Raw genomic sequence first — 14,555 nt, 5'->3', positions numbered from 1 at the left:
TCTATTTCTGCTTTCTTAACTACGCCAAAGCCTTTGACTGTGTGGATCACAATAAACTGTGGAAAATTCTTAGAGATGGGAATACCAGACCATCTGACCTGCCTCTTGAGAAACCTGTATGCAGGTCAGGAAGCAACAGTTAGAACTGGACATGGAACAACAGACTGGTTCCAAATAGGAAAAGGAGTACGTCAAGGCTGTATATTGTCACTCTGCTTATTTAACTTATATGCAGAGTATATCATGAGAAACGCTGGGCTGGAAGAAGCACAAGCTGGAATCAAGATTGCCGGGAGAAATATCAATAACCTCAGATATGCAGATGACACCACCCTTATGGCAGAAAGTGAAGAGGAATTCAAAAGCCTCTTAATAAAAGTGAAAAGGGAGAGTAAAAAAGTTGGCTTAAAGCTCAACATTCAGAAAACAAAGATCATGGCATCTGGTCCCATCACTTCATGGCAAATAGATGGGGAAACAGTGGAAACAGTGTCAGACTTTATTTTTCTGGGCTCCAAAATCACTGCGGATGGTGACTGCAGCCATGAAATTAAAAGACGCTTACTCCTTGGAAGGAAAGTTATGATCAACCTAGACAGCATATTCAAAAGCAGAGACATTACTTTGCCAACAAAGGTCTGTCTAGTCAAGGCTATGGTTTTTCCAGTAGTCATGTATGGATGACTTAGCTCTTTTTAGCTGGTTGGATGGTGAAGAAAGCTGAGCGCCAAAGAATTGATGCTTTTGAACTGTGGTGTTAGAGAAGACTCTTGAGAGTCCCTTGGACTGCAAGGAGATCCAACCAGTCCATCCTAAAGGAGATCGGCCCTGGGTGTTCATTGGAAGGACTGATGTTGAAGCTGAAACTCCAGTACTTTGGCTACCTCATGCAAAGAGCTGACTCACTGGAAAAGACCCTGATGCTGGGAAGGGCTGGGGGCAGGAGGAGAAGGGGACGACAGAGGATGAGATGGCTGGATGGCATCACCAACTCAATGGACATGGGTTTGGGTAGACTCTGGGAGTTGGTGATGGACAGGCAGGCCTGGCGTGCTGTGATTCATGCGGTCCCAAAGTCGGACAAGACTGAGTGACTGAACTGAACTGAATGGAGAAACGCACAGATACTGTCCTCCACAAACTAGCTTCAAAAACAAAATCTGGCCAAATACCTGATTAGACGATAAAAAAACTCCAAACAAGCAGACTTTTAAAATACACACACACACACAAACATACAAGTTCCTGACATAATGTTATTCTAAAAGCAGAAAACCAAAATAAATAAATGAAATATTCATGTCAAAATCATAAGGGGTGTTCTTTTGAGAAGAGCGAACCACTCATCAGAAATTAATGTCAGGAGAGCTTGAATTCAAAGCATCAGCACAGTGGGATTGTACAAAGCCTTCATTTTTTTCAACGATGCAGGAAAACAGCCTGACAATAAAAATTCCTGAATTCTTAGGAGGCGGTACAACAATGCAGTTAAGAGTGCAGACAATACTGCTGTTTGTATTACTACAGAATATTCTGGAAAGTTATACAAGAAACTGATAATAATGGTTCACTTTAGAGAGAAGCACTGGGCATGGAGAGGGTAGGTGACTTTTTTAATTGTTTAACCTTTTGCGTTGCTTGAATTTTTTTTTATCATGTATTTTTTCAAGTAAATTTTTTAAAAGTAAAGTGAATCTGGGGTCAGGGAAACCCTAGTTAGACTCTTGTCACTGCCAACTACTCCACAACCTTTACCAAGAGGCTTCATCTCTTTAGGCCTCAGTATTCTCATCTGTACTGTGGGACCAAATATAGTACCGGCCTCACAGAAATTTTAGGAGGACAATAATATGCATTAGCATGCCTTACAGGGCCCCTAGGTACATAGTAGGTGCTCAATAAAGGGTTATAAAACACATCTAAAAAGTATTGATAAAGGAAACAATCCATCCTTAAAACTAAATAGTTATGGCCATTATCTTGTAAATAACCTATAATGGAATACAATCTGCAAAAATACTGAATCACTATGCTGTACACCTGAAACCAACACAATATGATGCAGACCAACTATAAGAAAAAAAAGTAAATACAAGACAACAGTAATGCAGAAAGCAGCGGGGGATGTAGAAGGTATACAAATGCCTTTATTACAACTATCTATTTGCCATCAGCAGGAAGAGATTACGTTAAACCACCATCTTGAAAAATACGAAAGATAATAAAGTCCATCTGAAAGAAAAGCTTTAAATTTCTCAAAAGCAGAGCCTAAAATCCTGTGTTTCCAAGCAGTTCCATCTGCCTGGGAAAGTTCTTAGCCAAAAAGCAGCCTCCCCTTACCCTCAGCCCAAAGGACAAAGCATGGAGCACTCTGCCAAGATGAGCAAGAAACTAAGGCTGACAGATCTCATTTTCTCCTCTCGCAGAGCTTCACAGATGCTACACACAGGAATCTTATTTCTCAGGATCTTACTGAAGTGCAGTTTCTGACTCAGCAGGTCTGGGGTGGAGGGGAGTCTGAGTCTCTGCAACTCTAACAAGCTCCCAGATGATGTTGGCGATGATGATGGTGCCACGGGTCCACGGACCACACTCAACACAGCAGGGTCCCCCTGACCCCAGGCTACAGTTCCACGCAAGCAGTCTTGAGTGACTCTATTTACTGTGATATTCTCTCCCCTGGTAACAATCTGACCAATTCTTCTAAAACAATGGTTCTCTACTGGGAGCAGTTGTACCGCTCCCCCACTCCCCAACAAGGGACACTGGGCAAATGTCTGGAGACGTGTTGGGTTATCACAAGACGCAGAGAGCTACTGGAATCTACGGGTAAACCCCAGGGGTGCTGCTAAACATTCTGCAATTCACGTAACAGTCCCTGAACAAATAATTATCTATTCCTAAAATAACAGTGCTGAGGCTAAGAAACCACATAACCTCAAATAAACAGAAAACATGAATCAAGTGCTCTCAATTCACCTGGAGACTACAAATCATAATTTTAGAACTGGGTCATCGATCCAACATGGTCCTTTCCCAGGCTAGATCTGAGGCAAGGGGTGGGGGCAGTGGTGGTAATAAATTCGCAGAAAGAACAGGATGCTCTATGTAGGCAAGGGGTCACTGGGTCACAGTCTACATTTTGTTTAAGATCAAGTATATGTGGTTCAGTAAGCCAGTGGGTGACCTACTAAGCATTAAAAGCATTCTACCCATTTTTTTTTGGCTACACCATGCAGCTTGTAGGATCTTAGTTCCCCGACCAGGGACTGAACCCAGGCCCTCAGCAGTGAAAGCACAGAGTCCTAACCACTGGACTGCCAGGAAATTCCCAAACTTTCTACCATTTTGAGGAATGGAAATTTAAACAGGACTACAGCTCTATTTAAGGGACCTATAATTTAGACTGTAAGTTCACTGAAGGCGGGGCTGTATCCAGATTTGTTCACCCACAGAGCTACAGCACCTAACATACAGCACACAGCACTCAAATATCATGATGAATCCTGTAGATTCAAAACTACTACAAATTCCAAATGTGCTTGAACAGACACAGAGACTAAACAGGGGTACTATTTGTCATCACCTTAACATTAATAACAACTATCTATCATAGAGCATGCATGGTATTGCATAAAGTAGAAAGGATTCTAGAATCACCGAGACCTCAACTCAAATCCAGACCCTCTCTCTCACTTGCTATATGACCTGGGACAAGTTACCTCTGTGTCCATATCTGTAGAATGGGTACAATAATCCTTTTCTTTGAACTGTTTTGAAGTAACATAGTGTAATATATACTTAAATACTTGGTAGTTGGCACAGAACAGTTGCTACTTAACCAGTATTTCCTATCAGACTACAGGACTGGAGTAAAATACCCATGATGCTGATTTCTATACACAAAAACATGTAAGAATTTCCTACCCAAGGATAGGAAACTTTAGAATCCTTTTCCTTTAAACCAGAGGCCTTATCCCTTAGGCTTATGGAGTAATCAAAGGATTGTACACCTCCAACTTTGCAATGGCCATTAGGGGCCAGGTAGTGAATAATGATCAACAACGAAGGAGACCTCTTTGTCAGGGGACTATCTCAGGGCTGATCAGCATTGGACCACCACTGAGTCACTACTGGATGGAAATGAAATGTACTTGTGTGACAAATGCTAAGAACCTGGAAACTCAAAAGTAATTCTACAAGAACTGTGCCTTTCTGAGAAGAGTAAAATGAAGATGACTCAAAAGAAGAAGCCTGTGTCATAATCAACAGATAAAAACAAGTTATCTAGAGCATTAGCTATAGAGGTGCTAGGAAACGATCCAGAGTCAACACTCTCATTATGCATTTCTCACTGTTGAGACGTGGTGGGTTTGGATGAAAGGTGCAAGTGTGCTGGTTTTATTTACATCACTATGTCTCTGGGGGAAGATATTAAAAAGATGTAAGTAGAAGGGCACACTGGACAGTACAACTCTGCCATTGACAGAGCAGGTGCCTGATGTCGGGAAAGGTAGGCATAACCCCAAAGGCATGACAGAGGGGGACTGATTGGCTTCAGCTTTCCAGAAGCCCAGAAAATCAGGCAGAGGGCACAATCAGACTCCTGCCCAATATCTGAAACTTCACTGGAATTGCACAGCCCAGGGCAACTAGGATACTTAAGAAGCCCAATACTGAACCTTGGAAAGCAGCCTTGAAATAAGCAGCAGCTAAAAACTCAACTTTACATCTGATCATGTGAGGCAGGGAGTGAAACATCAGGGCAGCAGATGCACAGTGGCCCATGAGTGTGGCAGAGCGCTCTTGACTTGCCAGGAGAACAAACATCCCAGAACTAGGTCAGAGTCTTGGTTCTCGTATTGGTGCCCACAGCAACTTCAAGGGGTAGGACCTAAATGCTCCAAACGACCAACTGCTCGATCTGACCTCAGGGGTCAAAGCCAAGGCCTGGCCTAGTTTCTCCCGGTAACCACTCCCAATTCTGTCACTCATCCATTTGCCCAGACCCTTCTTAAACTGCATTTATATATCCTGCCTGGACCACCTCTTAAGATAATGAGTTTTAGAAGATTATTACCTGCTGTGTTAAGCATTACTTCCTTTCCTTGGTTATAATACGAAAAAGAGGAATTGAGGGTGAACTAGCAGAAAAGCTAATGTTTCTTTCATCAAAGGACAATCTCCTGTGTGGAAAGTGGAAATATTCAACAGCCTGGAACCACAAAGCATTTGAGCAGCAACCAGGAACTCAGGAAACCTAATGACTTCAAGTGCTTTGGTTGATGAGTCACTCAATGTGTGTTTATGAAAAATGGGACTGGACAAAGGCATAATTTGTGTTAGAACTACCTAGTTAGGAAATAGCTCAAATGTCATGCAGTCCAGCAATGTTTTCAGTCACAAACCCTCAGCTGATTACAAATACACAAGGATTGAAGGTTGGTGAAAAACAGGAAAATCTGCTAGGAGACACTGCAATTAATACCACAGCTCTCTGCATAGTCAGGGATGCCTGAGAACCACCAGGAAAAGGCCCTATCAATCCTCAGAGGGCATGGAGATCCCACTCACTGGCCGAGCTACATTAAGTGCCTCAGTCGGGATAAGTGCCATCAGCCACAAGCACTCTAATTGCAATATAGTGCCCTGGATGGATTCCTGGAACAGAAAAAGGGGAATGAGTGAGGAAGCTGGTGAAACTGGAGTAAGTCTGAAGTTTAATTAATCGTATAATCTTATTTTGACAAATGTGACGTTATTATGTAGGATGCTATCATTAGGGGAAACTGGAAGAAGGCTATGTGGGAACTCTACTATCTTTGCAATTTTTCTATAAATGTGATATTATTCCGAAGTAATAGGGCTGTTAAAATTACTCGAAGTTCCTTTAAGGCAAATGTGTTTTATGACTCTTCAGAACCACTATGCTGGGAGTTAGAAAATAAAAACCATCAAGTTTCTGTCAGAATTTTAGAATCAGGATTCAGGGCAAAGGACATGAAAATACAGCTCTCTGAAGAAGACATATAGCAATAACCAGGAGGTGTATGAAAAGGTGCTCAGTACCACTAATCACTGGGGAAAGGCAAATCAGAACCACCAATGAGCTATCACTTCATGCCTGTTAGACTGGCTATCATCAAAAAGATAAGATGTAATCAGCATTGGTGGAGATGTGCAGAAAAGGGACTCCATGAACACTGTTGGTAGGAAGATAAATTGGTGTAGCCACTATGGAAACAGTATAAAGGATGCTCAAAAAAAATGAAAAATAGAAATTCTTTGTGATCCAGGAATCCCTCTTCTGGGTATACAGAAGAAAATAAAATCAGCACCTCAAAGAGCTATCTGTGCTCTCACATTCATGGCAGCATTATCCACAGTAGCCAAGATAACGGGAATAACCTAAGTGTCCATCAATGGACAAATGGATATTCAAATAGGTGTGAAGGAATATTACTCAGCCTTTAAAAATAAAAAGAAGAAAATCCTGCCATTTTCAACAACATGGATGAACCTGGAAGTCATGATGCAAAGGGAACTATGACAGGCACAAAAAGAAAAAAACTACATGATCTTACTCATATGTGGAATCTAAAAAAGTTGAATACACAGAAGCACAGAGTAGAAAAACGGTCACCAGAAGTGGAGAGTTGGGGGAAATGAGAACATATACAAAGTTGGAGTAATGTAGGATGAACAAGTCCCAGAGACCTAATGTATTAATACAGTGTGATGACCATACTTAAGAATACTGTATTGAATACTGAAACTTTGTTAACAGAGTAGATTTTAGATGTTCTCACGAAAGGAAGGGAGAGAGAGACAGAAGGAAGACAGGAAAGAAGAGGAAGAGGGAGGCAGGAAAGGAGGAAGCAAACTGTGAGCAGATGAATGTGTTAACTAGCTTGACTGTAGTAACCATTCCACTGTGTGGATGTAAATCAAATTTTTACATTCTATGTCTCACATATATACAATTTTTATTTTTAAAAATATATTTAAAAAAAGAATCAGGATTCAGCTGGGTGAGAATTCTCTCATATGAACTCAGTATGGGAAAGTGAGAAACATGTTAAAGATGAGGAAAAACTAAGCAGATATTTATTAGGATATGGAAATATTAAGCAGAGTCACAGAAGACACAGGGAGTCTTCTCACGTGAAGAGGAGGCAACAAGTGCTAAGATGGTTAAGTGTACAGTGACCCATCCCAGAATCATCTCATCCCAACAACAACCATGACTTCCCACAAGACAGACCTTGTGATGCACAGCAGGGGCCCCACAGCAGGGGCCAACACATATCCTCTCCGGGCACTGTGTACTTTACAGAACGGTACTTAGCCTCAGAAGCCCAACAAGCCTAAAACCTATAAACAGCCTGAGAAGAAAAGACTAGAACAAAATATGGGAATTCTAATACAATACCAAACATCAGCAAGGTTTACCAGAATACAAAATAAAGTTACCCGGGTAATCAATCACCATTTGCTGACTTACTTGGGTGAAGACCACTGGCAAAGACAAGAATAAGAAAATGGCCTGCTTATTTAAGATCGGAGATAAAAAAAGGTAAGGCAAGAAAAGATTAAGTATTTGGGTGGCAACAAGAAACAACTGTATCAAATCTTTCCAAAAGCAAAAAAGAAAGACTGCACTGAAAATATACTGCTGATTAAAAGCCCTGAATCATGGAGATTTGGGGGTTGATGCCTAAAAGACTTGAAAAATATAGTAACGTGGCTACCAGAAGAGAAAAAAAAGTTGCCACGAGAAATTTACAGAAATATGGCCTACTTACATATTTTCGCAGACGGTTAGAGAAACCATCGAAATGGCTTTCAACTGGACAATAATGGCTCTTAACCCAACTCCTATATTTCAGCTGAAGGTTCAGAAGGTTACAGTTACAACACAGCTCCAACTAGAAGCCTGGTTTTGACACCTAGAAATGGATTCCATTTCCCTGCCTCCCCTCATCACCAAAAATCAGACACACACTCAACCGGGCCAATGGCTTTCCTACAGGCTCTGATCTGTGCTAATCACTGAGTCGGATTATAGATCGCATTCAATCAACACATCCAAGCATAAAAAGGTTGAAAAAAAATGACCAACTTGTAAAACATCAAGTATTTTGGACTTGTAGATAATAAATCAGGTCTTTGTTTTTAATGAATTCAGTTTGCACTAATTGATAACAAAGTGATGTATGAATGAATCCACTGTGCATATGCATCATACATGCTTGTGAGCAAAGACAAACATTTTAGAGGGAAACAAGCAAACACAGCAAGGCATTTATGGCTTTAGGGCAGGCGTGGCCATTAGCAGAGCAATGCTGGCACTCTGCCTAATCTCTGAGTCTTTTTCCTAATCTTGTGAACAAAATAGCTAGGTCCACTCTTCCTCTGGGAAGAAATTCTGTCAAACCAAGTGACAACCTTCAGATTCCATCAATCTGTACCTCTAATGTACTGAGGGATAATACTCCAAAGGCCACATAAACAGAGTTTGATTAATGATCCAGTTCTGCGCAAACGATGTTAAAGTAGAAATATTACTCAAGACAGCTACATCATTACCCCTTTCCATTCCTATAGATAATTAAAACCCTTACTTATATGATTTATACCAGCTTCTGGGAGGCAGAATAATTTCAGATCACTCTTAAGTGTTTCTTAATCCCAACACCAGAACTGAAGGAACACAATTCTACTTACAGTTACGAATGTTACTCCAGTCGATTTTGGAGAAGAAAGGATGACAGCAAAGGCCCTCAAACTTCAGTCTCTCTTTCTGGCCACACAACAAACTCTGGATTAGATCAAGCAATTCACTGCTAACTTTGGGGTCATCTGGAAACTTCAAGAACCGCTATTTCAAAAAAAAATTTTTTTAATGAAATATTCCCTTAGCAAATCAGCTTCTCGTGTCCCAAAGTTAAAAAAGTAGTTCTCAAATAAATAAAACAAAAAAGTAGTTCTCATATATTCAAGTTTCTTTTTTTTTTTAAGAAGGAAGTTTTATGTACTCTTAACTTTGGACCAAAGGCATGTTCCCAAAGAAAATGTTCTCTTCACATCAATAGGCCTAGCTCCCTTGCAAGGGTTCAATACCCTTCATGACTTGATCTCTGTACCCTCTTCCATCTCACCTAGCTACACTCCCCACCTCGCTCTTTCCCATCCAACAATGATATGCTGTTTAAAGCTGCCTGAACAAATCACTCTGTTCTCTATGCTCAGAAGGCCTACCCCAATCCTCGCCCCTCCTTCCCTCCCTACCTCCCACCTCCCTCTTCCACTCCATCACTCCCTCTGCGTGCTCCCCCTGTACTCTGCTTTTGCACATACACACTGTATTTTGATTTCCATGTGATAATGGAGAAAGAAGGCCAAGAGGGCCTTTCTCCTTGCCCATCACTGCAAACTTGGTACCTAACAGTGCCAAGGGCGAGTTACTCATTACTGAATGAATGGATGGAAATGAAGGAAACAGGTGAGACTTAAGCATCATCTCAGGGGAAATTTTAACTCAGGAGGAGACACAAGAATAGCAAGAAATATATGTATGTATTAAGGATACAAAAAGTATATTTTATATAGAAAAATATGTACTAAGCATCCCTGGAAGAAATTGGATGATACACAAAAATCTGTGAAATAAATTCTCTTTTTCCTTTTTGTTGAAACTAAAACATAGATATTTGTCGTATCCTTAAGAAACAGGCTAATATAATGAACAAATATAGTTTTTATACGATAGCTTTAATTCTACTTTATGTGTTTATTAGTATTTCTATCCATGTCTCTGAATTTTAACCATATTTGACAGCTGGTGGCACTAACAAACAGTATAGCATACCAAGAGCATCTATTTCAAAGCTAGACTGCCTGTGCTATTTTGGGCAAGTTATTTAACCACTCTGTGCTTTGGTTTCCTCATCTGTAAAATGAAAATAATAACAATAATAGCATCTACCTCACAGGAATGCTTGAGGATTAGCCAAATTAATGAACTATATTTCACAAATCCTATGACCCCCATTTTACTCACATTTAACATCACTGTAATCAAAACATTTTATGATCAATAAAATATCCTACATTAATTGGCAGCAGTTTTTCCTTTTTAATGATACCTAAAATGATGACATAGACTTAAAATTACTGGCACCTGAGAGTCAATATAATACAATTAACAAAGCATTTAGAATTTCTTTTGGCACAGAGTAAGTGCTATATAAAGTATTTGCTATTGTTATTATCCGGAACTTCTGGTTTACATTATAAATGTTCATTCACACCATTTTAAAATGACATTTCTCAATATTACCTCAGAATCTAATAAGGGGTCTTTACCTGGAAATTCATGATGTTATTGAAGGTTTTGGCTGAGGTTCCTTCAGTGAATGGGCATCTTCCATAAACCATCTCATAAGCAATAACTCCCACTGACCACCAATCACAGTCTAGGCTATAGGCACCTTTTCCATCCCCATTCATCACAGTCAACACTTCAGGGGCCATGTAATCTGGAGTACCAACCGGGAGTTTGGCATTTACCTGGAAACCCACAAATAAAATGAACACAGCAAATTTTCAATTATCCTCAAATAGATTGCCAGCAGCCACAATTCAGACATAAGCTGATTTGCCTCTGATTACTATTCTCCCAGGCACTTGAACCTTCTGTCAAGTGGCACAGCATCAGGAAATGCAAATGAGTCACTCACTTAAAAAAAAAAAAAAAAAAAAAGCACATAATGTAATCCAAAGGCAAAGGGGCCAGGGTTGCTGATGATATACACTGTTTGATTACACAAATGAGAGTTGGGTACATACCTGGAAAGGAAGATGTCTTTCCTGATACTTCTTATTGATACAACAGAACTTCTCTTACTTAGGGAAACAGTAAAATGATAATAACATCTAAAGATGAATCTAAAAGATCAATCTACCCTATACTGGAAAACTGGCAGCTAGCTGGCAATACAATATCATAAACATGTATTCTATCTCAAGTTAAATACTTGGAATCAATATTCCTATTCAGCCCACCCACAAGGCAATATATGATAAATAACTTCCACCAGAGGTCAAATGTTATTAATGAGTTCATTTTCCTCACTCCCAACTCCTGCTCCTCCGATTCTCTCCCCACTGTTCAGAAACACGGAGCCCTCCAATCCTATGGCACTCAAGCACATGACCTTGACAAAGAAATATCAGGGCAATGTAGCTTTGTCTCTTTATAAAGCTAAACACATTCCATTTAAGAAGCTGTCCTTATTTCTGAGAATTTGTCCTTCTGACTGGTTTATTGTTTAAACATCCTTTGTTTCTTGAAATGATGCTGATGAAAAGGTATGTTTTCTACCTCTCACTCCCACTCCTTCCTAGGCAACCTAGTAAGCTGACAACCTTTGGATCTTCAAAATTGTCTTCAAGTTTTATTGAGCCACGAAATCTGAAGTTGAAAGATCACCTCTCTAACCTTCTTTCCTGTTGAACGAGAGGGCCTGATACTGATCACATACTAGGTTGACCAGCTGCCCAATAACCCTATATCTAAAAAGGATTCTCTCATATCAGTAGTTACAAGGTACAAAAGAACTCTCCCCCCATTAAAGGGTATTCAGTGCCCCTATTTGAGCTAAGAGATTCTATAGGTGTGACCACACGTCTTTAAGGCTGGGCTTTGTATCAAGAAAATCAATTTGCTTTGCTTTGATGTGAATAGAGATTGAGAGGAAGTCAATGTTTAGAGAAAATGTTAGGAATCTCCTTTAACCAGTGATGAAGCCCCAAGCTCTTCTGGCCTGAAACTTTAATCTTGCCCATTCCCAAAGACCCATTGTTAAAGAAAACAAATTCATTCTTCCTACTCCCTCTCTTTTCACCCCTTCCCTCAGACCCACCACAGGTTTGTTTCAAACCCTAAACCCAGAGAACAGTGTGATATTGTTGTTCCTGAACCAGTCAGCCATTGGGCAATAGCACTTCCATTACAAACACACACTTGGGAAAACTAAATGGTCACACCACCCAAGAAACTCACAGGCCTGTGCTGACAGACTAAAGTGAGGAGAAAGGAGAAAACATTTGGTCTAAGACAGGACAACTTAAGCTTGAGGAACTGTAAGTAGCTTCAGTCAAAAGGCAACCTTGATGTCAGGAAGCCTGAGTCAAGACTTCTGTCTTTTAATGTGTGTGTAACAGAATGATCTCTGTTCATTTCCAAGGCAAACCATTCAATATCACAGTATTCCAAGTCTATGCCCCAACCAGTAACACCAAAGAAGCTGAAGTTGAACAGTTCTATGAAGACCTACAAGACCTTCTAGAACGAACACCCAAAAAAGATGTCATTTTCATTACAGGGGACTGGAATGCCAAAGTAGGAAGTCAAGAAATACCTGGAGTAACAGGCAAATTTGGACTTGGAGTACAGAATGAAGCAGGGGAAAGGCGGAGTTCTGCCAAGAGAACGCACTGGTCATAGCAAACAACCTCTTCCAACAACACAAGAGAAGACTCTATACATGCACATCACCAGATGGTCAACACCAAAATCAGATTGATTATATTCTTTGCAGCCAAAGATGGAGAAGCTCTATACAGTCAGCAGAAACAAGACCAGGAGCTGACTGTGGTTCAGTTCATGAACTCCTTATTGCCAAATTCAGACTTAAATTGAAGAAAGTAGGGAAAACCACTAGACCATTCAGGTATGACCTAAATCAAATCCCTTATGACTATTCAGTAGAAGTAAGAAATAGATTTAAGGGACTAGATCTGATAGACAGAGTGCCTGATGAACTATGGACAGAGGTTCATGACATTGTACAGGAGGCAGAAATCAAGACCATCCCCAAGAAAAAGAAATGCAAAAAAGTAAAATGGCTGTCTGAGGAGGCCTTACAAATAGCTGTGAAAAGAAAGGAAGCGAAAAGCAAAGGAGAAAATGAAAGGTATACCCATTTGAATGCAGAGTTCCAAAGAATAGCAAGGAGAGATAAGAAAGCCTTCCTTAGCGATCAATGCAAAGAAATAGAGGAAAACAATAGAATGGGAAAGACTAGAGATCTCTTCAAGAAAATTAGATACCAAGGAAACATATCATGCAAAGATGGGCTCAATAAAGGACAGAAATGGTAGGGACCTAACAGAAGCAGAAGATATTAAGAAGAGGTGGCAAGAATACACAGAAGAACTGTACAAAAAAGATCTTCATGACCCAGATAATCACGATGGTGTGATCACTGACCTAAAGCCAGTCATCCTGGAATGTGAAGTCAAGTGGGCCTTAGGAAGCATCTCTACCAACAAAGCTAGTGGAGGCTGATGGAATTTCAGTTGAGCTCTTTCAAATCCTGAAAGATGATGCTGTGAAAGTGCTGCACTCAATATGCCAGCAAATTTGGAAAACTCAGCAGTGGCCACAGGACTGGAAAAGGTCAGTTTTCATTCCAATCCCAAAGAAAGGCAATGCCAAAGAATGCTCAAACTACCGCACAATTGCACTCATCTCACACACTAGTAAAGTAATGCTCAAAATTCTCCAAGCCAGGCTTCAGCAATATGTGAACCGTGAACTTCCAGATGTTCAAGCTGGATTTAGAAAAGGCAGAGGAACCAGAGATCAAATTGCCAGCATACGCTGGATCATCAAAAAAGCAAAAGAGTTCCAGAAAAACATCTATTTCTGCTTTGTTGACTACGCCAAAGCCTTTGACTGTGTGGATCACAATAAACTGTGGGAAATTCTGAAAGAGATGGGAATACCAGACCGCCTGACCTGCCTCTTGAGAAACCTGTATGCAGGTCAGGATGCAACAGTTAGAACTGGACATGGAACAACAGACTGGTGCCAAATCGGGAAAACAGTATGTCAAGGCTGTATATTGTCACCCTGCTTATTTAACTTATATGCAGAGTACATCATGCGAAATGCCGGGCTGGGTGAAGCACAAGTTGGAATCAAGATTACCGGGAGAAATATTAATAACCTCAGATACGCAGATGACACCACCCTTATGGCAGAAAGCAAGAAGAATTAAAGAGCCTCTTGATGAAAGTGAAAGAGGAGAGTGAAAAAGTTGGCTTAAAACTCAACATTCAGAAAACTAAGATCATGGCATCTGGTCCCATCACTTCATGGCAAACAGACAGGGAAACAGCGGAAACAGTGACAGACTTCATTTATTGAGGCTCCAAAATCACTGCAGATGGTGACTGCAGCCAGGAAATTAAAAGATGCTTACTCCTTGGAAGAAAGCTATGACCAACTTAGACAACATATTAAAAAGCAGATCATTACTTTGCCAAAGGTCCGTCCAGTCAAAGCTATGGTTTTTCCAGTAGTCATGTATGTATGTGAGAGTTGGACTATAAAGAAAGCTGAGCACTGAAGAATTGATGCTTTTGAACTGCGATGTTGGAGAAGACTCTTGAGAGTCCCTTGGACTGAAAGGAGATCCAACCAGTCCATCTTAAAGGAAATCAGTCCTGAATATTCATTGGAAAGACGGATGCTGAAGCTGAAA

The 14,555-nt window shown here is 40.4% G+C and overlaps 1 protein-coding gene across 3 annotated transcripts in view; it reads right to left on the bottom strand.

The window, feature by feature from the left end:
• Positions 1–14,555, bottom strand: part of CIT (citron rho-interacting serine/threonine kinase) — a 173,811-nt gene that overhangs the window by 115,079 nt on the left and 44,177 nt on the right. For all 3 annotated transcript variants that reach the window (XM_055551014.1, XM_055551016.1, XM_055551015.1), the window contains exons 8-9: positions 10,369–10,572; positions 8,728–8,881 (exon numbers count right to left, since the gene is read on the bottom strand). In XM_055551014.1, coding sequence (XP_055406989.1) covers positions 8,728–8,881; positions 10,369–10,572 — 358 coding nt within the window. The remainder of the gene's footprint in view (positions 1–8,727; positions 8,882–10,368; positions 10,573–14,555) is intronic.

Source organism: Bubalus kerabau, chromosome 16, assembly GCF_029407905.1.
Source record: "Bubalus kerabau isolate K-KA32 ecotype Philippines breed swamp buffalo chromosome 16, PCC_UOA_SB_1v2, whole genome shotgun sequence".
Classification (NCBI taxonomy): domain Eukaryota; kingdom Metazoa; phylum Chordata; class Mammalia; order Artiodactyla; family Bovidae; genus Bubalus; species Bubalus kerabau.
The sequence above is the reverse complement of the archived record's forward strand: the minus strand, read 5'-3'. Positions and strand labels throughout refer to the sequence as shown.